The 27,126-nt window shown below is 37.4% G+C and overlaps 1 protein-coding gene across 3 annotated transcripts; it reads right to left on the bottom strand.

Moving 5' to 3' along the window:
• Positions 1-71: 71 nt before the first annotated feature.
• SEC61A2 (SEC61 translocon subunit alpha 2) lies at positions 72-27,126 on the bottom strand. 3 transcript variants are annotated; one of them, XM_059912061.1, is made up of 12 exons: positions 27,002-27,126; positions 24,792-24,859; positions 23,634-23,699; positions 16,734-16,812; positions 12,688-12,819; positions 12,453-12,562; positions 7,670-7,823; positions 6,519-6,679; positions 6,003-6,200; positions 3,383-3,574; positions 2,828-2,904; positions 72-619 (listed from the first exon to the last, which is right to left on the bottom strand). In XM_059912061.1, exons 1-12 carry the CDS (start codon positions 27,006-27,008, stop codon positions 433-435), a joined length of 1,431 nt encoding a protein of 476 aa, XP_059768044.1. In that variant the 5' UTR covers positions 27,009-27,126; the 3' UTR covers positions 72-432. The 3 variants fall into 3 exon arrangements, with proteins under 3 accessions (XP_059768044.1, XP_059768051.1, XP_059768050.1); XM_059912068.1 differs by lacking the exons at positions 6,519-6,679; positions 7,670-7,823; XM_059912067.1 differs by lacking the exons at positions 16,734-16,812; positions 27,002-27,126.

Consider the following 27,126-nt stretch of genomic DNA (forward strand, 5'->3'; position numbering starts at 1 on the left):
ATTATATCTAAAATATAGATTAGATATAAATGATCCAGAACTCATTAAATAAGCTCAAAAATACTGGAAAGTGGCAATTTGAACTACATTTATTTTTAAACAAGTGGGGGGAATACTGAGTGTCTTGAATGTTGTGTGCAAGACTGATCCACGTCACCGTCACAACCGAACATGGCAAGGCGGGTACATTGGTTTCCAGCATCACAGGCAACACTGCATGTAGGTTTTTTAATGAATAATGTAAACTTTAGTGTTAAGGCAGCTGGTACTAATGCTGCACACAGGCTTAGCTCCGTGCCCATTTCAGGAATGAGATGGTCAACACTTGAAAACAAACTGTGAGAGAAGGAAAGGGGAGCCAGCATTATCTGACAAAAACAATGAGTCAAAATATTTTCCCTTTCACACACACAAAAAGAAATACTGGAACATTTAGAAAAACAAAGCACCCATCCCACCAACTTCAGCCTGTTCCTTAACAAATATTTCAAAATACTGATAAATAATGGTGACTGCAAGCAGAATTCCAGTGCCCGAGCCAATGGCCCCGAGGAAGTCGGCCAACACCGACAGGGCGCCGATGCACAAGCCCCCAAACGCAGCTGCCGTGGGGATGTACCTGGAAGACAAAACCCCGAGTCAGGCAGGGGAGGCCCACGGGAAGGGGCAGCAGGGGGCAGCAGTAACAGGCGGAAGAAAATTAAACTAACGTGCCAGGGAACTGTCCGCAGTACTGACGGTTCGTCCAGGGCTGTGCACAGGTATGTGTTGATGAAAATGATGAAAGGAGTGATCTGACTCCCTGATTTCAAGAAACCAGTTAATAGCCAAGAAAGGCAATACATGATTTTTACAGCAGAAGAGGAGATACCTCAACTGTGATTTAAGTATTGGAATGTTTAATATTGTTTGTAAGTGGGTAACCTTTAGCTCCCTCTTGTAGATGAAGAGTAAATATCAAAATGCTTTCTAAGTATCAAATTTATGTGACAAGATTTGGATGACCTTATTCAACAGTAATTCAACCTTGGCCACATGTTAGTATCACCTGGAGAACTGTTAAAAATAATGGGATTGTATTTAAAATACTCCGGAGGGGGAAAAAAGACGGGGGCGAGGGACCATGGATGGGGAAGACAGTAGATGAAACAAGAATGGGAGAAGGGTAACGACTAAAGCTGGATACAGTTGGACGCAGAGGTTCATTATACCACTCTGCAATCTATTCCATGTTGTAAATAAAAACTTTAAAATACCAATGCCTTTTCAACAAATCGTTCTGGAACACTTGGCTATCCACATGGAAAAGAAGGAATCTGGACCCCTATCTCACATGAAACAAAAATGAGCTCAGAGTGGTCACAGACCTAAACATAAGAGGATTAATCTTTGTGACCCTGGCTTCTTAGATACACCACCAAAAGCAGCACAAAGAAACCAAAGGAGAAATAGAAAAACTGAACATCAAAATTAAAAACTTGTGCATCAAAGGACACCATCAAGAAAGTGAAAAGACAACCCACAGAATGGGACAAAATATTTGCAAATCATTTACCTGACGAGATACATCGAAAAATTTTTTTTAACCTTATAAACAGTAACAAAAAGACAACCCAATTAGAAATTTTAAATGAGCAAAAGAGACATTTCTCCAAAGAACATATTCGAATGGCTAATTAACACATGAAAAGATGCTTAACATCATTACTCATCAGGGAGAAGCAAATCAAAACCACAATGAAGAGGGAAAAACCACAATGAGATACCACTTCATAGCAACTAGGTGGCTAAAATCAAAACAAGAACTAGTGCTGGTGAGGACATGCAGCAGCTCCAGACACCGCGCCTGGATGCAGAACGGGGCGGCTGCTCCCGAGAAGGGCCGGCAGTTCCTCAACACGTTCAACAGTTACTACCCAACCCAATAGTTCCACTCTGAGAGAAGTGAAAACATACGTCCACACAAGACCTGAACAGGTACATTCACAACAGCATTATTCATGACAGCCAAAAAGTGGAAACAACCAAAATTTCCATCAACTGATGAATGGACAGACAAAACGTGGTACATCCATACAAGGGAATATTATTCACGAATAATGAATGAACCCCAAAAACATTATGCTACGTGAAAAAGATATTCACAAAGGATCGCATATAACTCCATTTATATGAAATGTCCAGAACAGGCAAATCTACAGACAATAGATAAAAAGCCTGGGGCTGGGAGGTGGGAGGGTGGGTAGGAATGGAGAATAACTAATAGGTACAAGGCTTCTTTCCAGGTGATGAAAATGTTTTAAAAATTATATTGTAATGATTACACACTCAGAATATACTAAAAAAAAACTGAAAAACAAAACCCCACTAAACTGTATATTTCAAATGAGTAAATTACATGATATGTGAATTATATCTCAATAAACTGTTATCAAAAAAACAAAAAACTGATGCCTGGGACCCACCGCAGACCAAATAAATCACAATTCCTAGAGGCAGGATATCAGTATTTTTTAAAAGCTCCCAGGTGATTTTAAGTGCAGCCAGACGAGGACCTCTGACCTACAGCATTTTAACACTGGGCTGAGCAGTGAAGGGAACATAATTTCAATTAAAATAATAATTTAGGTGTCAATTCTGATGTGGAGAACAATTCACTTTTGTGTTAAATTTTGGTTCTTTTGTGTTAAGTAGAAGAAAAATGCTTCAAATATGAATTTAAATAACATCTGAGAACAAATGATAGATTGAAAAACCAAGAACACGTGTGTGTATGTAACACACATTCTCTCTCCTATCAAAGACTGAGTCTAATGGCCTTCCTTACCTATTAAGCTCGTGAACCATAGAGGTATCCCTGTGGCCCCTCATTACCATTTGCTGTTCTTTAAGCTGTTTAGCTACCTGCGAAGAGAAAAACAACTTTTAAAATCAAACTCTAACTATTTCACTGTTTACTACTAGGTTCTGTGTGAAGTGCTCTCCACACACTAACAAGTAAAATACGGGAAGACTGAAGTAGACACTGTCATATCATAATATTCCCTGAGGCTACAATGCTGCACAACCACATTAGCCATACCTTAAGCCAGGGTTTCTCAATCTTTCCTTAATTATCACCTCCCTAAAGAGAAATTAAATACTAAGGAATAAGACTTTGTCGGGTAGGGTTGAGCTTTGGATGGTCACAAACCATTGTAAAATCTAAGAATTTTTCACTTTCCAGGAACTACCTGTAGTTTTTAACTCCCTGGAGATGACATTACCTCATTAAGAATGTATGAATTTGAGTTTAAATTACAAAAGTAAGTGTATCAATTACCATTTGACACCTAAAAATTATGAATTTTTTTTTTCATTTTCAAATAAACCAAATACTTACATCTTTGGCTGAGGAACCAGACACCTCTATCCACGTCTTAGAAAAGAATGCACATGATCCCAACATGAAGATGATATAAACAACCACATGGACAGGATCCTCAAATATGGCGCCCATGGACTCAGGAGGAGAAAGGTAGTAACAAAGGCCCCCCACTGGGTAAGAACGAGCAGGTCCTCCCCCACTGACGTCCTATAGAACAAGAATAAAAAGCACAAATGGTCACATTTCTGTGACTTTTCAAACTCCTCAAAAATTATGACGATGTTTTAAGTTCAAAGCACCTACAGCTAATGATTCTATGTAACTTAAAGGATTTACTTTTGTGTCTGATATCTTCACTCTTACAAAATTATATAGTGAGTAAAAAAAAATTTATATAGTGAGTGTCTATTACATAAAAGACATTGTGAATATATTAACAAGAGCAATTTTTAAAAAAAATTATAGTACTTCTATAAGAAGAATCTTCCTTCTCTTCCTGAAGACAGGAATAGATCACATCGATCTCTGATAACATTTATAGTCAGAAATTTTCTGAACTATGTAAGAGTACATACATATTCTTTCACTTCAAGGTATGCTATTAAGAATGCAATCAACTGAAATATTAACAGAAGACTAACGACTCACTGCCTAAACTTTATATGATTTGTATATTGTAAAAAGTAGTCTTTTAATAAGTATAAAGGGATTTTTTTATCCACACAAACATTTAAGAATTTTTATAGTAAAAGAAATGGGAATAGCATGTATTTGCTCATATTAAATAAAAGTTCTGGGCATAGAGGGTGGGAAAGCAATTTTTGGATGCAATGATTAAAATGTCTGGTTCCTGAATTTACAATTTCCAAATGATTCATTTACTGTGCCCCTAGAATCACTGATTCCAAATCAAAAGCCCTGACAAATTAAACTTCCCAATAGCTCTCTCACGTTAAAAAAAAAAACTCATTAAGATCACAACACAATCTATACAACCACTCAGTGCATTTATTACTGTGAAATTATCATAGTAATAATGACTGCCAGACTATTAGCTCATGAGGGGAGGGACAGTACCTCCCCTCACCACAGGCAATCCAATTTCTGTTAAATGAATGGAAAAGGAGTCCAGCTGACCCTTGAACAACGAGGGGGTTAGGGCACCGACCCTCCATGAAGTCGAAATCCACATATAAGTTATTGTTACCCTTCTGCGTATACGGCTCCTCCGTATCCGCGGTTCTGCATCGCAGGATTCAACCCGCTGCAGACCGTGCAGTACTGAAGTGTTTACTACTGAAAAAAACCTGCGTCTAAATGAACCCGTACAGCTCAAACCCATGTTCAAGGGTCAACTATTCCAGATAAAGGGAATCATATTTCCTTCAACTGCCTTTCAAGAATTACTGTCTCATCCTATTAAACTTTACATTTTAAAAAATGGCCTTCCATAAAAGCAGAAAGATACGTCACTACAACTTACAATACAAAAGGTAGCACGTTAAGACAAATGCATAGAATAAGCACCGTATTTCAGGAATGACTGTAAAAAAAATAATTCTTTGGGGGAATACAAATTCTAGAACTACGTATTCTGAAAACAATAAAGGCTCTTACTCTTCTCTAATTCTGTAGTTTTAAGGGGGAAAAAATACTCCTTGGTCAGGTGAAAATTTAAACCAATCAAAATTCAATTCTGGACTTCCCTGGTGGCCCAGTGGTTAAGAATCTGCCTGCCAATGCATGGGACACGAGTTTGATCCCTGGTCCGGGAAGATCCCACATGCCGCGGAGCAACTAAGCCCGTGCGCCACAACTACTGAGCCTACACTCTAGAGCTCACGCGCTGCAACTACTGAAGCCCGCACGCTCTAGGGCCCACGTGCCACAACTACTGAGCCGCGTGCTGCAACTACTGAAGCCGGTGGACCTAGAGCCCGGGCTCCGCAACAAAAGAAGCCACTGCAATAAGAAGCCCGCGCACCACAACTAGAGAAAGCCCATCCCGCGCGCAGCAACAAAGACCCAACGCAGCCAAAAAAAAAAAAATTCAATCCTACAATAACTCACACCTCAATCACAATGTGGCTGGATTGCTTTAGAAGGAGCTATGATGAAAATCTAAAAGAGGAAGGCAGAATTTTCTGGATTCCATTTCTAGCAACTGTTCTCTCTTCAATATAGTTATTACGTGCCTTTCTTATTTACTGCCATTTGGGCCATGAAAAATGGCAGGGGAGGCAGGAGAGGATGATTTCAGTATCCTATATAATCAGTAAATAGCTTCTTTGCAAAAAACATTATTCCAGACAATAGTGGAATAAGATTACAAAACAGGGAATCACTTTCATAAGAGCAACTGTGATTTTAACCTAAAAGATCACTCAAACGAGATGTGAAAATGCTTCCTAGACGTAAAATAGTACAAAGTACTCGGCCAATCTTAGTTTTACAATGCTTACAGTTTTACAACTCTTCCAAATAAATGATAAACTGTGCTACAGGTAAATGAATCTGGAAATGTTATATATAGCAACTGCTTCAATTATGGCTCATCTCTTTCAGTTAAAAATACAAGCATGAAATGCAAATTACAATAAATTTGAATACTTAGAATAAATAATGAAATACTCACAGCCCACTGTCCTAGTAAATTTACTAAAAAGTTGCCACTAAATCGAACTGACAGCATCTGGGAAATAACATACAGGTTGGACACCAGGGCCGACTGCAGGATGATGGGGATGTTGGAGGTGTAGAAGAGCTTGATGGGGTAGCTGCTGTACTGCCCTCGGTACCGGGCCGACTTAATGGGCAGGTCCACACGAAATCCCTGAAAAAGGAAGCTTAGGAGTAAGGCGGAGGGGCTGCACGTACCACGACTCCAGACGAGGCAAACAGTCACAGGAGGGACTATGCAAAGACAATGCTAACAAACTTTCCCTTCCACAGAGACACACAGAAATAGAAATTCTTTTCTATTTCATAATCGCTAATATTTTGCACCTCAGAGTCTAAACGATGGAATTATTTGCCTAACTAGATTTTGAAACACTGACTTAGCTGCTAACATTTCAAATGGTATTCTCCTCTTTAAGAGCAAAATAAAAATCCACACTCCACTTAACTTCAGCGAAGAAAGTATACTTACCTGAAAATATATAACAACAGCAAACACGAAAACTGTAGCAATGAGGTTCATGAGATTGGGTAAATTCTGACGATAGAAAGCCTCCCTTAGAGCTCGAACTTTGTCTGTCCTGGTGGCCAGTAAATGAAAGAGAGCTATGACTGCACCCTCAAACTCGGTACCTGATAAATCAAGATAGAAATCGGCTGTAGCTTCATTACCCAAAGTTGTCCCCAAAGTCAAAACAAATAACCTTGAAGCTCCAGTACAAGGCAGAAAATATGAGTCAAAATAATTCATCTATGTTTACTTTATGATACAGCCATGTGTGGAGCTTCTAAAAAATATTTACATCATTGAGGCAAATACGTCTTTTTTTTTTTTTCATAAATCTGAAGTTTTCTCAAGAGAGTATTCTTGATGAAAACAGATAAAGTAGAATAAACCAAAGCAAATATTTAGTTCATAATGATTTGCCTCACTTTTACTTTAGGGAAGGGAAAAGAACATTCGGAGGTGGGGTGGGGGGAGATGGGGAAAAGAAGCAGCAAAGCAGAATAAAGATGTCAGAGTTGAAAGACAGACATTACTCTACCAAGCTTGCCTTTAATTCATTTTACTAAGTATATTAATAAACCATCACCGCTATTTTCTTAAGGCTGGGACCAGGTTAGATGTTAACCATTACAAATCTTGGATGGCATTTGAGAGAAGTGGAGATGGGTAAGGGGAAACACAATGAAATATTTCATAATTTAGGTGCTATTACAAAGCCAAGGAGAACAGCAGCAAAAGTACTAGTACTCCCTGATGATGCAATAAATAATGTTTTTTTTAATCTGAAATCCACTACCTTTTTATCCCTCTAGGAATGCTGAAATCAGTCAAAATCAATGACTTCTGCAACAATGGCTTAGGCAAATAAATTTTTTTAAATGTTTGCAACCACTGAAATTTTAAATGAGCAGAGGCTAAATTTTAGATACTATTCGTTCTGAAGCAATAGTTCATACTCCACCAATCTCTGCTTATTAGCTTTGGAACACCTGACACCCGCTGTCGCCTGGGACAGCAAACCAGGGCGTCTGTCGGCACGTCCTGCTCCACCACCTCGTGCTCCTCTCCGCACACACCCAGCCAAACCCGTGCAGTTGCGTCCCTGTGCGTTGTACCTCTGCCAGTGTTAATGGTAGTGGGACTAAAGGCCTTCCAGACAATGGTTTCACAGATGTTGGTGGCAATAAAGAGGGAAATCCCAGACCCCAAGCCGTAACCCTTCTGTAGCAGCTCATCTAACAGCAGCACAATCAAACCAGCAACAAACAACTGTGGGGAAAGAAATGCAAGTAAGCTGAAGCAAGAATAAACTCAGAAAGGGGCAGTGAACACCATTGACTACTTTCAAAGTACAGGCATTTTCAACACTAAAACCTAGTCGATGCAGTATCACTATTATGACACCCTGCATCTAACCCGATTTAGTTTCATCAGAAGCCAATTCTGCAAATGAGAGGATTGGAAATGTTGTTACATTATAAAGCAGACATTTTGACTTTTAAAGTATATTTATATTTCTCTTATAATGTTTAAATAAGGCCTATTGAAAAGCACCCTAAAACAAAAATGTTCGTAGTTGTAGCATTTATGACAGCAAGAAACTGAAAAGCATTCCAAATAGCTTCAAGTAAGTAAAAGACCAAATGAATTACGATACAGTAACAAGATGCAATTTTATAGGCCATTAAAGGAGAAGCATGTGAACTATGCTGATACATTTTTAAGTATTACAGATTTTATATATGTGTATTATATATAATATAAAATATACAACAGAATAAGTCAAAAAGTAGAGCACAAATATGTACACAGATTATAACAATGTAAAAATGCATTCAATACATACGTGACAAAAACTTAATGTAAATCTGAAAACAATTAAGGGTTCACCGGGTTCTTAAGTTTATGATTCTTTTTTTAAAAAAAGAAAGCATACTAACTTTATGTGAAATTGAAAATTCTTAATTTTCCTGTTGGAGAACACATCAGTAAAAGTATGTATCAATTAGAAATAATCCATAGCTTTGCAAGTGACCTCTCTGGTCATGTGACTCCTTCCCCACACTTCAGTAACCTAACCAAGGGGGGAAGAAAATGTGCTTCTAGGCCCCCAATCTCACACCTGTCCCCACTTCAAAGACACCCTCCTACAGACGTGAGGAGATGCCCCTCCACTCCTCCCAGCTCTGAAGCCTCCCACCCTCGTTCCTTACTCATTTCACCCAATATCCCTGTTAAGAAAAAGAAAACTACAGTACACCGTTTGAAGCATGCTTACCTTACAGTGTTTTTTCTTTTCCTTAACTGTCATTTCAATGGCTGTACAGAGCCTAACTTGTCTGTTTACAATCTTTAAGTTTGAATTTCAATGGACTGTAAAAAAGGTAAAATTCTCAAAACTTCTAAGAGAGCTCACAAATTCTTTACTGTTTGAAAACCAAGTTTACCAATTTGACAAGATAAAAGACAAGTTAGGACTTAGCTACTGAGATTTTATTTTGACCACAGTTATGTAATAAGTACATACTCCCCATCAGAAATACAGAAGCCCACCCTCTACAGGGCATGACAGCTGTCCACAAACCATCAGCCAACCAGACAGTGTTATCATGGACTTCTAATTAAATGACCTGTCCAAGGTCACACAGGCAGCTCTGAAACAACGATAATTCTCCAAACCCCTGTTCACACCAATGTCCATCAGACTAGAGGGTGATTCATTTATATCTGGTGAAAATCAAACTCGTGCTTCTCTAACTGGACAAAGGAATTACAGAGAAACCTAAATGAGAAATGGTTTCTATAACTAAAGGAATAAAAGATGGTAAAAAGCATGCATGCCTATGCGGAGAATGAGAAATCAGAAACTGACAGCATCTCATTGACTAGAACAGTTGATAAAAAAACTGAATACTAATTGCATGCTCTTCTAGAATGTTCAATACATATGACTCTCTAAAGTATGTATAAAAATAACACTTTAACATTTCAACCTTGCTCATGCGTGCACGCACACACACACAACTCAGTTTGACAAAATAATACTTACCTCTACTATGTGCCATGCACACTGATACTCTACTCTTTTTTAAAATTTTAATCAAGACCCACTATTTAGATTCCAAAACTCACTAGTGAAAAAACACTGACCATGTGAATGAAACAAGAATAATTAAGGTGAGAAATACCTTACATAACAGCATGCAAACAGTTTTCAAAATCTCTAGGTGGAAACACACTGATCTAATCACATCTCTTTAGCAAATCTACACATTTTCAATGTTAGCAAAGCCTTAAAAAGACGCAATGGGTCACTACCCACCTATGATCAAATGTGAAAAATTTCTCTACACATTAACGCTAGAAGGATTAACCACAAGACAAATATTTGTGCACCAGAATTTATGTAAACAACTTAGTATATACCCACTTCACTTGTTTCGTTCCAGGAATTTAACTATTCCTTGATTTCTGGTACTGAAAAAAAATTAAAATAGCTTAACTCCAATTTTTATCAATTCAAATCCATAACCGACTTCATAAGAAGTCAATACTTTCACTAACTAACCCAGAACTGGTCAGCTGAGGTTCCTTAAGAATATAAATACGCCCTTACTAAAATACTAGAAAAATTTTACTGATGCATAATGTTCTAAGAGCTAGATGCCAATTTTGAGTGTCTTTTAGAAAGCAGGGTTATGCTAACTATGGGTCATAAAGCAAATGCTGTAAAGAAACAAAATAAGGCAAAAGTTGGTGTATCAGTATCCTCACGCCAAAGAACTGAAAGATACTAAAACCAGTTTTCAGAGGATCTTCTTTCCCATCCACTGCAACTCTTCTTCCTCTAATTCCTCGGGGTTATAAATTTGCCAGTCAAGGTGTTTTTTATTTTTTTTATAATTTTCTTACTTTTTCTTTTTGGCCACACTACGCGGCCTGTGAAACTTCCCTGACCAGGGATCAAACCCGTGTACCCTGCAGTGGAAGCACGGAGTCTTAACCACTGGACCGCCAGGGAAGTCCCAAGGTGTTTTTTAAATGGAGAAATAATGACAAAGTTATCCTTTAAAGAAGTGTACCTTATACCAAATGGGAACTCACTGGGGCTCAGAAAACTACCTAATAGTCCATTAAAGATTCCTCCCCTGGTTAAAAGATGAAATATTTCCATTTCATTAGAAAAGCCCTGTGATATGTGATATGTGTTAGTGATGCCCAATAAATACCTCAACAATCCCATTCTCCTTGTTCTGAATCATACTCACTAAACAATCTTCTTACTATGATTTGTTTCCTATATAAGATTTCCTATAAAAAAAAAAAGATGGTCAAGCATGCCAATCCGAAATGGTCGTATTTCTCAATGTATATATATACTAATAAACTGGTGTTTTAGTTTTATTTTAAACTATTTTTCTGACTTTGATCCTTTTGACCATTAAAAAAATTTTCTTCCTAAATTAATCCTAATTTCGTAGAGTGAACAAGAGGCATCTCAAGATAACCAGGACTCTAGACGTTCAGTGTTTAACTTAAGCAAGCTTCTTTTCAAAATCCAGTAAATAACTAGTATATAACTTAAGTACAGTCCATTCCTGGGTAACTTCTCTAAAGGATTTTTAAGGACTACATTAGAGAAATATCTTCCAAACTTTACACATTTTAAGATACTTAGTAGAGGGAAAATCATGTTGGCCTTTAAAAATTCCATTCCAAAATATCCATTTAAAAAATCCATAGGGGCTTCCCTGGTGGCACAGTGGTTGGGAATCTGCCTGCCAATGCAGGGGACACGGGTTCGAGCCCTGGTCTGGGAAGATCCCACATGCCACGGAGCAACTGGGCCCGTGAGCCACAATTGCTGAGCCTGCGCGTCTGGAGCCTGTGCTCCGCAACAAGAGAGGCCACGATGGTGAGAGGCCCGCGCACCACGATGAAGAGTGGTCCCCACTTGCCGCAACTAGAGAAAGCCCTCACACAGAAACGAAGACTCAACACAGTCATAAATAAATAAATAAAAGAACGTGAATTTCTTTAAAAAAAAAAAAAAAGCAAACTGGGCTATTCATTTCAGTAACAGTCAAGTGGTCTTAGTTTGCATTCAATTTCCAATCAGTTTCTCAATCTATTTCATCTGAAGTCTACATTACCCACTATAAAAAATACCTATTTAAAAAAAAAAAAAAAAATCCATAGGATATATATATGTGTGTTTATATGGTATTTCACTTACTGTAAGATACTATTATTTGTAACGCTATTATGTGTGCCATTAAGAAAGAAAAAAATAATTCAATTAAACTATGACACAATAACCTATTACAAAGAATTTTTTATTTTCTGCTTATAAAAAAGTTTAGACTTAGACATAGATGTTTATCATCTAACTTGCTCTTTCTGTGCCTCTGTTTATACACAATAACTCTTCATTTCAATAACAAATCACAGCAGACTGTTGGAAGACATTTTAAACAGCAGTTAAACTCAACAACATGTTATATCAACAATGCATATAACCAAGTGATATAAGGACGATATAAACAGCTTTGACCAAGTTGACGTACACATGCAGGCAATGCCTACCATCACGACCGCCACCTGGCTGACCGCACTTGTGACCGCATCAACTCTAAGAAAACATCCTGATTTCAGAGACATCAAAATGTGAAAAATGTGCATCTTAGAATCAGTGAAATACAGTTGATTGATCCATAATTCTTTATTAGACATCTACAGGGCTATTACAATAAATTTTAATTTTTAACATCAACACAACTTATACATGTCACTTCGATAAAGTAAGAAAATGAGTATGTCAACCACCTAAAGAATTGTTTCAAAAGAAAAAAAGGAACAAACTTTTTTGTTATCCATACGAAAAATTGGATTTCTTACCTGAATGATGATAAGGAGACAGATTCCAGCACCCATTTCAGCGGGATCCCCATACATGCCCGTCATGACATACACAATGGCTTGCCCAATGGTAATGATCATACCAAATACTGACAAAAATTGGGGGAAAAGGAGTACATGCTTATAACCAAAGACAAAAAAGACTAGAAAAACATCTTTGCCACAAAATTCTCAAATTTGGAAAAGGCTCTTTATTAATTGTATTGATGCTCACGTTTCTGGGCTCCATTGAATAGGGCTCTATCTTTGGGTGTATCTCCAACTTCAATGATTTTGGCTCCAGCTAACAACTGCATAATCAAACCAGATGTTACAATTGGGGAGATACCCAATTCCATTAACGTTCCTGTAAAGGAAGGGGAAAAAAGTAAATAATCTTTACGATATCCAATGCAGATTAATTTAGAAGAGTCCCAGTCCTTAATTATGTCTATAAAATACATGTTAAGTTAACAAGCAAATTTTCATTTCCTAAACATTAACTGCTAAAAAAACCCTCTCATTTATTAACACAACCTCACAACAATGCATTGAATCAAAATTACTATAAATACTACCAAAATGTAAATTTCTGTGAATTCTAAACTTAAATTGTTAAAGAAATCCTTTGAAAGAAATTGTCCAAGATTTCTGTCCAAATCACTATTTTTAAAATTTACACTAAACATTTTAACGCAGGATTTTAAAAGCCCAAAAATTAAATAACAAGTTAATAAAAAGATGATATTTAAGAATATCTGTGACTCTCCTAATTCAAAATATAAAATTATATATAAAGTCATCAAAATCAATGTTGTAGAATATTGAGTGGCATGAAAAATGTTAATGACATAGTGGATAGGAAAAATATTCAAAAATAGCGTGTACAGTTTGATTTCATTTAATATTTAAGTGGAAAATCATTTCCTGTTATTTTAGTCTGGTTATCAAGATGTTTCTATTGTTAATGAACTTATCTACGAAACAGACTCACAGACATAGAGAACAGACTTGTGGTTGCCAAGGGGGAGGGGGTTGGGAAAGGGACAGATTGGGAGTTTGGGATTAGCAGATGCAAACTATTATATAGAGAATGGATAAACAACAAGGTCCTACTGTATAGCACAGGGAACTATATTCAATATCCTGTGATAAACCATAATGGAAACGAATATGAAAAAGAATGTATATATGTATAACTGAATCACTTTGCTGTACAGCGGAAATTAACACAACATTGTAAATCAACTATACTTGAATAAAATAAATTTTAAAAAAAGATGGCATCTTAAATGGATTCTTCATGTTTTCTCAGATACTTCCTCAATGGTAAAAGATAAAAATATGTCTTATCGTTAAAGCTAGTAGGCAGGTAGGTAGATTTCTTTTTATATCAAATCACCAAAATTTAAAACTGTCAAATGGATCTAGTCCAAAAATTAATCCAGTCAAGCTTTAATGAACATTTTTTCATTTAGGAAATATGGCACTTCCACTCAGTAGGGAAAAGAAGGATAAATGGACCTTGGCAAATAACTGGCCATTTATAGAAAATTAAGCCTAGATTCCTTATCTCATGACTTACATTAAAATAAAGGCCACAGATTTAGAAAATATAACCATAAAAGACAAAATACAAAAGTACCAGAAGTGAGTATGTTTATAATCTTGGAAAAAAAAAAGCCTTTCTAAGCCTTTCTATAACAAAATGCATAAAGGCCACAAGCAAAAAGATGGACGATATGATTAGATACAACTATGAAACCTCCACGTGGCAAAAGACAGGGTAATAGTTAAAAGAAAAATGTTCGAACACAAGTAACAAAGAGCTCGTATGTCTAAAGGGCAAAGAATTCTTACAAATGAATTTTAAAATGAACAAACAGCAGGGAAATAAGTCAGAGAAAGACAAATACTATATGATATCACTTATAAGTGCAATCTAAAAAATACAACAAACTAGTGAATATAACAAGAAAAGAAGCGGGCTCACGGATACAGAGAACAAACTAGAGGTTACCAGTGGGGGTGGGCGGGGGCAATACAGGGTGGGGAGTGGGAGGTTAAAACTAATGGGTATAAGACAGCCTCAAGGGTGTGTTGTACAACACAGGGAATATAGCCTCCCCCCCCAAAAAAATAGAAAAATAAAAAAGATAAATGGCATGGCCACTCCCAAAAATGCTCTTTTCTCAGGAAAATACCAACAACATAGGAGGAAACCCCAGCACCCAAATCTGTACTATGTAACCCTGAAACTGTAACCAAAGCTGGCTGGGTCTGGTGGAAATCCTGGTAATTTGTAATTCTGAACTGAGAACTGAAGAACCCAGGAGTTGCTGAAGCTAGATCACAAAGACAAGGTTCCCTGTCCCTGCTGCTGAGGTCTGAAAGCTGGTTCTCTCTCCACAAGGCTTAGTTGTTCTACCTCCTCTTTGGGTTCCAAAAAATGACTAGTATCCTTCCAGTAAATTCCATTTTTGTGTTTAAACCAGTCAGTAATTTCCTATGACTTATAACAAGTCCACTCATAGAAGAAATACAAATATTCAATAAAAATATAAGATGATGTTCAAGCTCACCAACACATAAAGAAAAACAAATTAAATAACAGATACCAATTTTTACCTGTCTAACACAAAGACTAAAGGACAAATATTATCCACTGTTGAAAGAGAAATGGTCATTCTCATACACCATAGCAGAGTGTGTAAAATAATTCAAAGCTTTTGGAAGACAATTTAACAGTATCTATCAAAAATTTAAGTGTACATTCCTTGTAAACAAACAGTTAAACTTCTAGAAATTCATTCTATTAAAAACTTACAGAAGAATGTGATAGTAGTCATGGTAGCATTGATTATAATGATATAAAATTGGGAAAAAAACTACATGTATGACAGCAGATGCTACAGGCCTTAGGGTCATACCTAAAACACACTCCTTACTGTCTACAAGCCTCATAATCTGGCTCTTGGATTCATCTGCAGCATCATGTCCTACCACGTTTCCCCTTCCCTTTTTTCTTCCAATCACACCATCCTCCTCATTGTTCTTGGAACACATTAAGCATACTCGCACCTCAGGGCCTTTGCACTTGCTATTCCCTAGAAGGTTCCTCCCCCAGATCTTCACACGGCCTTCTCTCCTGTCCTGCAGGTCTCTGCTCAAATGTCCCTTCCCCCTCCCAAGATACAGTTCATGTAGAGTCTACCTCCCCAAATAGAGTAACATAAACTCCACAACAACAGCATCACTGTCTTGATCACTGCTCTAATCTCAGCACCTAGCACAAAGCTCCACTCATAGGAAGAACTCAATAAATACCTGAATGAATGATTAAAGAAATCATGGCACATCCATATAATGGAATAGTATATGGCCATTCAATGAAATAGGTCATCCAAGATATTAAGTAAACACACCAAGTAGCAGAATAGTTATATAGTAGATCTTATTTTTCAGTTTTTAAAAAAAGTATATAAATTCATATATATGAATATATATTCAGATAAAAGGTCTAGATGGTTATTCACCAATCTGTTTTCTTCCCAGGAGTTACCCCTGAGAAGCGAGACCTTCATTTTCAGCTTTATACAAATCTGAAATGTTGGTGCATTTTTTTATAACAAACAAATGTTACTTTTTTGATGTAGGAAAAAACCCACCCCAAAAGCCCCTCCTGATCCAGGCCCTCCCTATCTCTCAGCCTCACTGACCAGCATCCCCCACCCGAATCCCCGGCCTGCACCCCGTGTCTTCATGCATGTGTGCTGTGACTCAGGCTTCCCTCTCCCGACAGTCCACAGGCTGAATTCCAACCCAAATGCTCTCCCAGCATCATCTCCTCCCTGGCACTGCAGATCAGTCTTTCAGTCCCATGAGAAACTCAAGAATACACTTCAGAGAGTCCAGGAAATCTCCTGAGATTTTATGAAAAATCTGCACGTGTGAATGTACGTGCATTTTTCTAGGGAGAGTACAGATAAATTTAATTAGATTCTCAAAGGAAACATGACCGACAAAAGGATGGAGAACCAAAGCTCTAGACAATGCTAATCACTCCATTCTGTCGTAACTCTATACTCTGTACATACTTCTATTATTACAATAAATACACAGTTTTGTAATTATCTTCATGTTTGTCTCTTCTCCTAGGCAATGAGTTTCTTTTACCATATACTGCCCCTCCCCATAGACATCAAAAAATAGTTGTTTCCACATTTTCACATCTATTTGATGTCAGTACTAACATGGAGGCAAAAGAAAAGCAGCATATACCTCTGTTGGATGCAAGAATAACTCTCATCCAGTAGAAAGGATCTGCAGAATCTGATGACATGATTCCAAATAGTGGTATCTATAAGATTACATAAAATATTTTATAAAAATGTATTATATAAATTAAGTTTGAACTTAATTTATAATGCATTCACTTAATATTTGCAATAGTTAAAAAAAACCACTACTTCTCATGTTCAATAACAAAACAAGCATACCTTAAAAGTAAAGTTCTTTAATGAAAATAAAAACAATGGGAATCATTACCTACAACATTTCACTAGTAAATATTCCTATCAGTATGGAGATTTGTTGCACAACAATGTGAATATATGTAACACTACTGAACTGCACACTTAAAAATGGTTAAGTTGATAAATTTTATGTTTTTGCAATGAAAGAAAATGCTCCTATCAGTACAGGATATATCTACCACATCACAGAATAATCTTGGAAAGCTATGGGTACTAGTGACAGCCACGGCCATACTCCAAATGTAAGACTGAAGATGAGATATACAGTAGAATACTATGCAGCCATTAAAAATTACACTATGAAGCTTGCAACAGTATGAGGATGTGCTTATGTTGTAATATTAAGTATAAAACAATGGTTCTCAAACTGGGGCAACTTTGCCCCCCCAGGGGACATCTGGCAATATAGGAAGACACTTTTGGTTGTCCCAACTTGAGGGGGGTGCTACTGGCATTAGTGGGTAGAGGTCAGAGATGCTGAACATCCTACAATGTATGGGACAGTCCCCCACCGCAAAGAATTATCCAGCCTAAACTTCAGTGCCATTGTTGAGAAAACCTAGTATAAAAAGAATGGTATGAAATTGTATAAATAAAGTAAAAGATCAACATTGTAAAAATATGCATAGAAGAAAAAACTAGGTGTAAATATTTTTTAAAATCTTGAACAGTGATTATTCACAGGTGATGGGATTATTGTTGATTTTTTTCTCCTTTATTCTTTTCAGCATTTATCATATTTTCTATAATGAACACATAATACTTTTTAATCAGAAAAAAAAACAACCTTAACTTCAGAATGCTTCCTATTATACGACCCATGTTTAGAACACAGCACTTGGCCATAACCCCTCCCTCACCATGTGGGAGAAAAATACACTTCCAATTTCAAAAACCTTCCCTATATGAAGTTGATTTAAAAAAAAAAAAAAAAAAGTTCCAAAAGATGCTGCCAGCAATCTTAAACAGGTCATCTGGTCAACCTAAACCTCTTTGGACATCTGAATATATTAGCTGGGTTAGCAAAAGAAAGAAGCACAATATTTTGTGTGCACCCTATAGATGCAAACACTCTTCAGCTAATGTGAGAGATGGGGAGAAAGGAAGTTATTGAATAAAAACCAATTAACACTACAGGATAGTCCATATCACAATATTCCCTAAGTGGGGGAGAGACCAATCAATCAAATTACTTTCCTTAATTGAGTCTTGTAGAGATAGCCATTACCTCCATGATTAGATGCTTTGCAGGGTAACAAACAAGAAAGTCAGCCAACCATCCCTAAGTAATGGTATTCCCTCTGTTCCCATAGTCAACAGGATTAAACTCAGTGTCTAACTTTACTCCTCTTAGTAAATTCCATAGTTACAGGACCACGTCCAACAAGCGCAGCAACAGGAGCTATTTTCTAGGACTCTCAAAGTTGCAGAGGTTCAGGCTTTGCCCTATATTACATAAAATAATCAGTTTCAACTTCACAAAATACAGTATACACTTCAGAGAAACAAGCATTTCATGCTTGAATGGAAACCCTGAACCAATCAGATGGACAAATAGAACATTAGTAGTAGGGATCTCCAAAGGCAGTGGGCACTGAAACCAAGCAAGATATTTCTGGGCTAAAATGGCAAGCCGTGATCAAGTTACAGAATTTCCCTCCCCAATACATAAGAAAACACATTTTTCAAAACATGTAAAATAGTAAAAGAATTTAAAAATCTAAAGGAAAAAAATCTATAAAGCAGCCAAACAAGAAAAAGAATCATAAACTTGATGGTCATGGGCGGGGAGAAAACAACAGACGATTGAGGAATAGGGACTCAGCATGAAAGTGCTCCAACCACCACAAAGGGAAGGCCACAGAACCCCCAGAATCCCCACAACACTCCAAATCTGGAGAAGAGCGGGCTGCACAGATACCCTAATCTTTCCTGCCTCCTTTGGCAGCTGAGAGGAAATGGATGAGAGAAGCCAGGAACGGGGCTTTCCCTGGTGCAATTGACAATTACAGGGCTACACTGAATCAGGAACTGGGGAGCGATCTGAGGTCAGCAATGGAATAAAGCTCTCCTCAGTCAGGTGGTGAGGACCCTCACAAGACACATAACAAAAGTCTAGCAAGAGAGCAGAGCCCAGGTGGCATTTATGGCACTTCTCTCAGCTGGTCTCACCTCCCACCATTCCCTCAAGCTAAAAAAACACTATGGAGAACACGAGACCCCAAACCCTTCAACTGTGGCTGGGAGGGGAAAACTGTGGCTCTCTCTGTTTGAGATTCAGTGGAAGGAGAATCAAGAAATCACCAGCCCTGGGCTAAACTGCCTAAGTGTGAGAAAGACAAAAAGGTACAGCTTGACAACCATGTAAACACATTACAGAAAAAAAAAATAATGAAGTAACATAAAATGCATAAATTAATTTATGGCATGAAACAGTCATGAGAAATGTCACACTTTAAGAAATGTAACTCAAGTTATGTTTTCTTCTTCTTGGGTTTTCTTGGGTTCCAGCTGCAAAGCTGCAAATATTTACTATCTGGCCCTTTACAGAAAAAATGTTTGCAGACCCTTGGATTAGAAGATTCAATATTGTTAAGATGGTAATGCTCTCTAAATTGACCTATATATTCAAAGCAATAAAAATCATAATGTGGGCTTCCCTGGTGGCGCAGTGGTTGAGAATCTGCCTGCCAATGCAGGGGACACGGGTTCGAGCCCTGGTCTGGGAAGATCCCACATGCCGCGGAGCAGCTGGGCCCGTGAGCCACAACTACTGAGCCTGAGCGTCTGGAGCCTCTGCTCTGCAACAAGAGAGGCCGCGATAGTGACAGGCCCGCGCACCGCGATGAAGAGTGGCCCCCACTCGCCGCAACTGGAAAAGCCCTCACACAGAAACGAAGACCCAACACAGCCAAAAATAAACATAATAAATAAATAATAAATAAAAATTAAAAAAAAAAAAATCATAATGCCAGGAGGCTTTCTTAAAGAAAATGACAAGCTGATTCTAAAATTCAGATGGAAATATGAGTGACCTAGAATAGACAAAATCATTTTGAAAAGAACAAAGTTGGATGACTTTTACAACCTAATTACAGGACTCAGTTTAAAGCTACATTAATCAAAAGAGTTATGGTTTACCATAACGATGGAATATCATCAATGGAACAGAACTGAGAGTACAAAAATAGATCCATGCTTATATGGCTAACTGATTTTCAACAAAGATGCCAAAGTAATTCAATGGAGAAACGAGAGCCTTTTCAACAACTGGTTATGCATATAGAAAAAAATGAACCCTAACCTTACCTCACGCCATACACAAAAATTAACTTGGAATAGATCATAGACCAAAACATACAAGCTAAAACTGTAAAATATTTAGAAGAATACAGGAGAAAATCTTCACAACCTTAAAATAGGCAAACATTTCTTAGATAGGAAACAAAAACCATGAGCAATCAAAGAGAAAGATAAAATGAACTTCATCGAAATTAAAAACTTCTGCTCTTCAAAAGATATTGTTAAGAAAATGAAAAGGCAAGCCATAGACTATGAGAAAATATTCACAATACATATATCTCATGAAGGACTTGTATCCAGAAAATACTTTAAAATGCATATAATTCACCAATCAGACAAAAATGCAGTTTTTTTTAATGGGCAAAATATTTGGGGAAAAAACACTTTACAAAAGATAAATACCCAATAAGCATATGAGAAAGCTGCTCAATATCATTTACCAGGGAAATACAAGTTAAAACCTCACCATGGAGAAAAGAGAACCTTCCTACACTTTGATGGAAATGGAAAACAGGAGGGTCCTTAAAAAACGAAAAATAGAGCTACCATAAAATCCAGCAATCTCACTCCTAGGTATATGACCAGAGAAAACTCTAATTCAAAAAGATACATGCACCCCAATGTTGACAGCAGCATGATTTACAACAGCCAAGACATGGAAGCAACCTAAGTGTCCATCAGCAGGCGATTGGTTTAAGATGTGGGTGTGGGTGTGTGTGTGTGTGTGTGTGTGGGTGTGGGTGTGGGTGTGTACAATGGAATATTACTCAGCCATAAAAAATGGAATACTGGCATTTGCAGCAACATGAATGGACCTAGACAATATTATACTTAGTGAATTCAGTCAGAGAAAGACAAATATCATTTATATGTAGAATCTAAAAAATAACATAAATGAATCTATAAACAAAACAGAAACAGACTAACAGACATAGAAAATAAACTTCATGGTTACCAAAGAGAGAGGGGGGAGGGATAAATTAGAAGTACGGGGTTAACAGATACAAACTGCTATACATAAAATAGATAAGCAACAAGGATTTACTGTATAGCACAGGAAGCTATATTCAATATCTTATAATAACCTATAATAGAAAATAATCTGAAAAAATATATATATATATAACTGAATCACTTTGCTGTACACCTGAAACTAACACAATATTATAAATCAACTATACTTCAATTAAAATAAAAACAAAAAACCCTCATCCATTAGAATGGCTAATATTAAAATGCTGAACAATGCCAAGAATAAACAACGATGCAGGGCAACCAGAACTCCTATACGGCACGGCTGATGGGACCACTTGGAAAAGAGTTAGTTTCTCACAAAGTTGAACATACATTTACCATAAACCTTAGCAATTCTACTCATAGGTATTCACCCAAGAGAAATGAAAACAAATATCCACAGAAAGTCTTGTACGGGAATGTTCATAGCAACTTTGTTATAGCCAAAATCTGGAAACAACCCGAATGTCCAACAACAGGTGACAAGATGAACAAACTGTGATACAATCAACATGGATACAATCAACACCATGGATGAATCTCAAAAAGCTGATGAAGAAGTTAGACACTGTATCACTCCATTTACATGAAATTCTAGAAAAGACAAATCAAATTATAGAAATAGCAGATCAGTGGTTGCCTGAGAATGGGGTGAGGTGGGAATTGACTAAGAAAGAGTACAAGAAACATTCTGGAGTAACAGAAATAAATGTTCTATACCCACTGAGGTAGTAGGTATGTAGATGTATACATTTGTCAAAATTCTTTAAAATGTACACTTAAAAATGAGTATATTTTGCTGTACATAAATTATACCTTTAAAAAGTTGATTTTTTTTTTTTGATGGAGGGGAGGGGAATTTCCAAGATGTTAAAACAAGATGGTAGGAATATGGATGATTCTTCTTTTTTTCTACTTGTCTGTATTTTTCAAAAGTTCACTCTCCCTGACCAAGCAAAAGAATTTTCAACAAAGTATAACAGTAAAATATTTTAATGATCAAATAGTTTCACTTTTCAAAAAAATATATTTGGCTTTTCCCCAGATTATGGACTTTATTTGTTCTACTCCTTCCCCATGTAATTTTTTTAAACTTTCTTATATGTATATTGGTACTTTTCAAACCCTCAAAGAACTTTACTTAAATTATCTAATTTAATCCTCACAATACAATAACCCTGTGACATGGGCAGGTCACATTTTATCCTCATTTTATGAACTTAATCTCTGTAAAATTTTACTAAAAAGCATCATTGAACTTTATTAATTTATAAACACAGAATATCCCTAGGATTCTAGAATTTGGCTTTTGGGGATTTTTTAATTAATACATACTATTTACAACATGATTAAAAGCAAACAAAGTGGAAAAAATTTGCCCTATACGTGTCAAAGATTTAACACTTTTATATATAAAAACCTGTCATAAATCAATTTCAAAAAAAAAAAAAATCTCAAGAAAAAAATAGGTAAAGATCATTAACTGAAAAGTAAGGGGAAAGAAGAAAATATGTTCAAACCCACTAGTAAACCAAAAGAAATACACAGTAGAAGAAGATAACCATTTTCACTATCAACTCAGATTAATGATGAGTTGATTAATGATGATGCTCCTATTTACAAAAGCAATCTAAATGTCCATTGACAGATGAATGGATAAAGAAGATGTGGTGTGTGTGTGTGTGTATATACTATATACACACACACACATATATGAACATATACATACACATATATACTATGGAATATTACCCAGCCATAAAAAAGAATGAAATGATGCCATCTGCAGTGACATGGATGGACACAGAGATTATCATACTAAGTGAAGTAAGTCAGAAAGAGAAAGACAAATACCATATGATATCGCTTATATGTGGAATCTAAAATATAACACAAATGAACTTATTTATGGAACAGAAACAGACTCACAGATATAGAGAACAGACCTGTGGCTGCCAAGGGCGGGGGGAGAGGATGGATTGGGAGGTTGGGGTTAGCAGATACAAACTATTATATACATAATGGATAAACAACAAGGTCCTACTGTAGAGCACAGGGAACTATATTCAGTATCCTGTAATAAACCATACTGGAAAAAAATATGAAAAAAAAATATGTATATGTATAATGAATCACTTTGCCATACACCAGTAACTAAGATAACATTGTAAATCAACTACACTTCAATAAAAAATAATTTTTAAAAAATGATGATGCTCAAAATAATTCAGTATATTTACTATTTGAACTAAAATAAGTTTCTCAAATTCTAACCAACCAAGACCTTAGAATAACAGTACAGACATTTGTTTAATGTTTGGTTACATACCTGACAACATACTAAGAAGATGAAGAGAGTTATAGCAGTCCATAGTACCTTCTCTCTAAACTGGATCTGTGCAAGAAAACAAAGAATGATCAGTCAAAACTAAGAAATAGCAAACATAAAGAAAACTCCGTATTAAAGCTTAACCAGCATTCCCCATCATGACATGCTCCTATTATTTACTCTTAAAATACTCTCGCCCTAGTTAGTAGCAGCTAAAGCAAACAGCTAAACTTCTCAAACATCTTTCTTTACTTTTTCGAGAATTAAGTACAACTTAAATACAGGCTGGCCTCAAGGCACTGTACCACATTAATTGAGACTGAAAAGGACGAAAAGACACAGATCTAATATGCACACATTTCAGTTAACACTGTATATTGTGCAAAGCTAGGACTGCCTGTAATATTATTCTGTGAATGTTTCATAGAATATGAAAAGCTAAAGTTTCTTGGGATGCCTTACATGTAACTGGAACAACTATTTTTATAACCTCAAAGCAATAAAAAAAGAAATATACTTCTAAATAAAACAGTGAGTTTAACAGAAGTCTTACTTAGCTCTTTTTAGTCCCTATTCTGGTTAGTTCCATGCGAAATTGAACATACAGTAAAAGAGGAATGTCTGGGAACTGACCAGTTTGGGATTAACAATATTTCTGGAATTGAAATGCCTCAGTTCCAAAAGCGTACAATGATGGAAGAACAATTAGATGTGGTCAATATCTTCCGAATGCGTTTCTGTGATTTTTTTCTTTGCATTGAACGAATCAAGAAATGGGAGGTATATACCTGCACAGTTGCAATCCATTTATGTGAAACAGTTGTACTCATCAAAACTGACCCAACAGACTGGGTCATTCCTAGTGCGGTAGACCACAATGGACAGGAGAATACTATATCTTATAACACACAGACCAAAGAAACACTTGGTTTGGAAACGTTACAACTTAAAGAACAGTCATTTTTGAAACCATGAGATAAACTAGATTTAAAAGGTCTACACTAGTTTTATTCACTTTGTGCCTCTTGCAAGGAGAAGGAACAGGTAATATTTTTCCAATTACAACCAGAAAAAGGTTGGGGAAAATAAATCAATCTAGATAGTTTAACAGAATAAGTCATTTAGCTACCCTCTATATTACTAAAATATTATACTTACTTTCCTTTCAGGTTTCTGAATTTCTGGTAGAACTGCACAGAAAGGTTTGATAACTTCTAAAAATTTGACTGTTAAAAAATAAAAAAAGAATAAATGTCCCTATTACAAAGTTTTTAAAAAGAGGTGTATCTTTTCACAGAATCGAATACAAATGTTTTCTTTTAATGGCAACCCATCCCACCCACACCCCCCCAAAATGAATTAATCATAATGCTCTCCATTTCAAATACATAAGGGAAGAGAAATAATTCACGGGACAAAGGAGCCCAAAAGGTTTAAGGGCTGGTCAGCAGAAGCAAAGTAATACAAGTATCCTTGTACCACAATTTTGCTCCCTCATGCTTGAATCCCACCCCTTCTACATATACAGAAAAGGAATAATTCAGTGAGCACCACTACATCAAAAAGAGCAAATGCAGTCTACTCACAAGACCATGCATTACAGAAGGAAATAGGACATATCAGAGAAGGAAAGTACAACAGGAAATGGGCTGTAACTGCAGGAACTGACTTAATTTGGGACTGAAAAATGCTGAAATGAATAAATGAGAAAGATCACGGAACAACCTTCTATAGGTAGGTTTTCAAAGTACTGTATACAATCTCTACTTCATTTCACTAAGTCGCTATTCATTGCTTGGTCGCTCTCCCACAAAAGGATCTCAAAGTACTTGTGTATGTACAATCATCAGCCCAGAGAATGACAACTACATTTCATTAGAAAGTACTGTTTTCCCAGACAACTCGTAATATTGAAAAGATAAACCAAGGTTCTTTAAGGATAGGCACTCTCTTCTGGCACGGCTTAAGTCAAAGTCCTGCCAAAGAATTGAAGGATGAAGATGATAATCTCTCAGTCTCTGTCAGCGTCAATAATGTACAGAAACACAAAAAGCCACAACTAGGTGTTAGTTATGATCATCTTCCCTTACGAACACTGGATTCTGTATATATGAACATCAGGATATTATTTTTAAACTGACATGGGTAATTACACTTCAGCAGTTAGCCAAAAGTTGACCACACTGTATTTTTTTTCTTTTTTTTTTAAATTTATTTTATTGAAGTATAGTTGATCTGACTATACTATCTTTTTATAAAACCTCTCAAAATGATGGCAGCCACTGATGTTTGACAGAATTCAGAAATTCTCATGGGCAGATGTTTGTTACCCAAGTACCATTTCAGACGATCTGGAAAGCAAATCTGAATTATGAAAGTGTTCATCTCTAATGTAAAACCAATGTCAATCACATCGGGAAACTTCCTAGAATCCCTTTACCCCTTCTCCTTCCCACTTCCACCCAAGCTACCCTCCCTGATCTCTTGGCTTACGATAATCTGTGTTGGAGTATTCATATAAAAAGCAATACTTTTTTGTCTGCCACTTGTCTATTCTTGTGCTGCAGAATTTAACCCATTATACTGCTAATTCAAGACCAAGGGTCTCCTCTACTTCCTTTCCAGCTTCCCCCAAATGTCCACTAGTTAGCTAGCTGGCCAGTGGGTGCACAGCTTGGGTTTGCGGGAACCCATTCATACAACAGTCACCCCAACAGCTATGTAAGTATATCTGTGAAAGTTCCTGGTGTTGAGGGTTTGGGAGAGGGCCCTCAAAAGATCCCCATTATGCAAGGCCTTGTCCCTAAGGCTTATACAACCTGAGACACGCTGAGTTTTCAGTACACGCTACAGAATGACTGAAATGAAAATTTTAAGGAAAACTTTATGCCACCAATCGCCTCCTTTCCTCCCCGAAACTACACGCCATGCATCACTTTTTAAAAAATGAAACAAGTCAGGGACCTTCATTCATCACAACTAACATGCTAAGGAACGGTGATTTGGGACTAAAAATATGAGTTTCCTAAGCTCCTGAAAAATTAAAAGTGGTCCAGGTTTCCCCTGGTTCCCTAACTCCCCGCCCCCAAAACCAATGGCCTCTCCGCGCCGTGCGCCGCTCCTCGCCACCCACCGAGATGCGCAGACCCCCGACCGCCGGGTCCCGGCCCCGCAGCCGGCCCGGGCGAGGCCTCGCACGGCTGGAGAAGCCTCCGCGGAGGCCCCCGGCTCGCGCCCTCCTCAGCGGCCCGGCGCACCCCGCGCCTCCCCGGCCCGCGGGCTAAGCGACCCCGGGCGGTCGCCTGCCCCACCGCCCGCGGCCCGTCGGCACCCGCGCCCCCGGCGAGGGCCTCGCCGCCGCTACTCACTGCCCATGGCGGCGGCTAGAGCGGCCCAGCGGGGCCCTGCGACCTCGGCGCGGCCTTCGCTCGGGTCCCGCTGATCGGGCCTCAGCGCCCGTTCCCGACGCGCTCCGGCCCGCCCCGCGCAGGCT

This window comes from Balaenoptera ricei, chromosome 2 (assembly GCF_028023285.1).
Source record: "Balaenoptera ricei isolate mBalRic1 chromosome 2, mBalRic1.hap2, whole genome shotgun sequence".
Taxonomy (NCBI): Eukaryota; Metazoa; Chordata; class Mammalia; order Artiodactyla; family Balaenopteridae; genus Balaenoptera; species Balaenoptera ricei.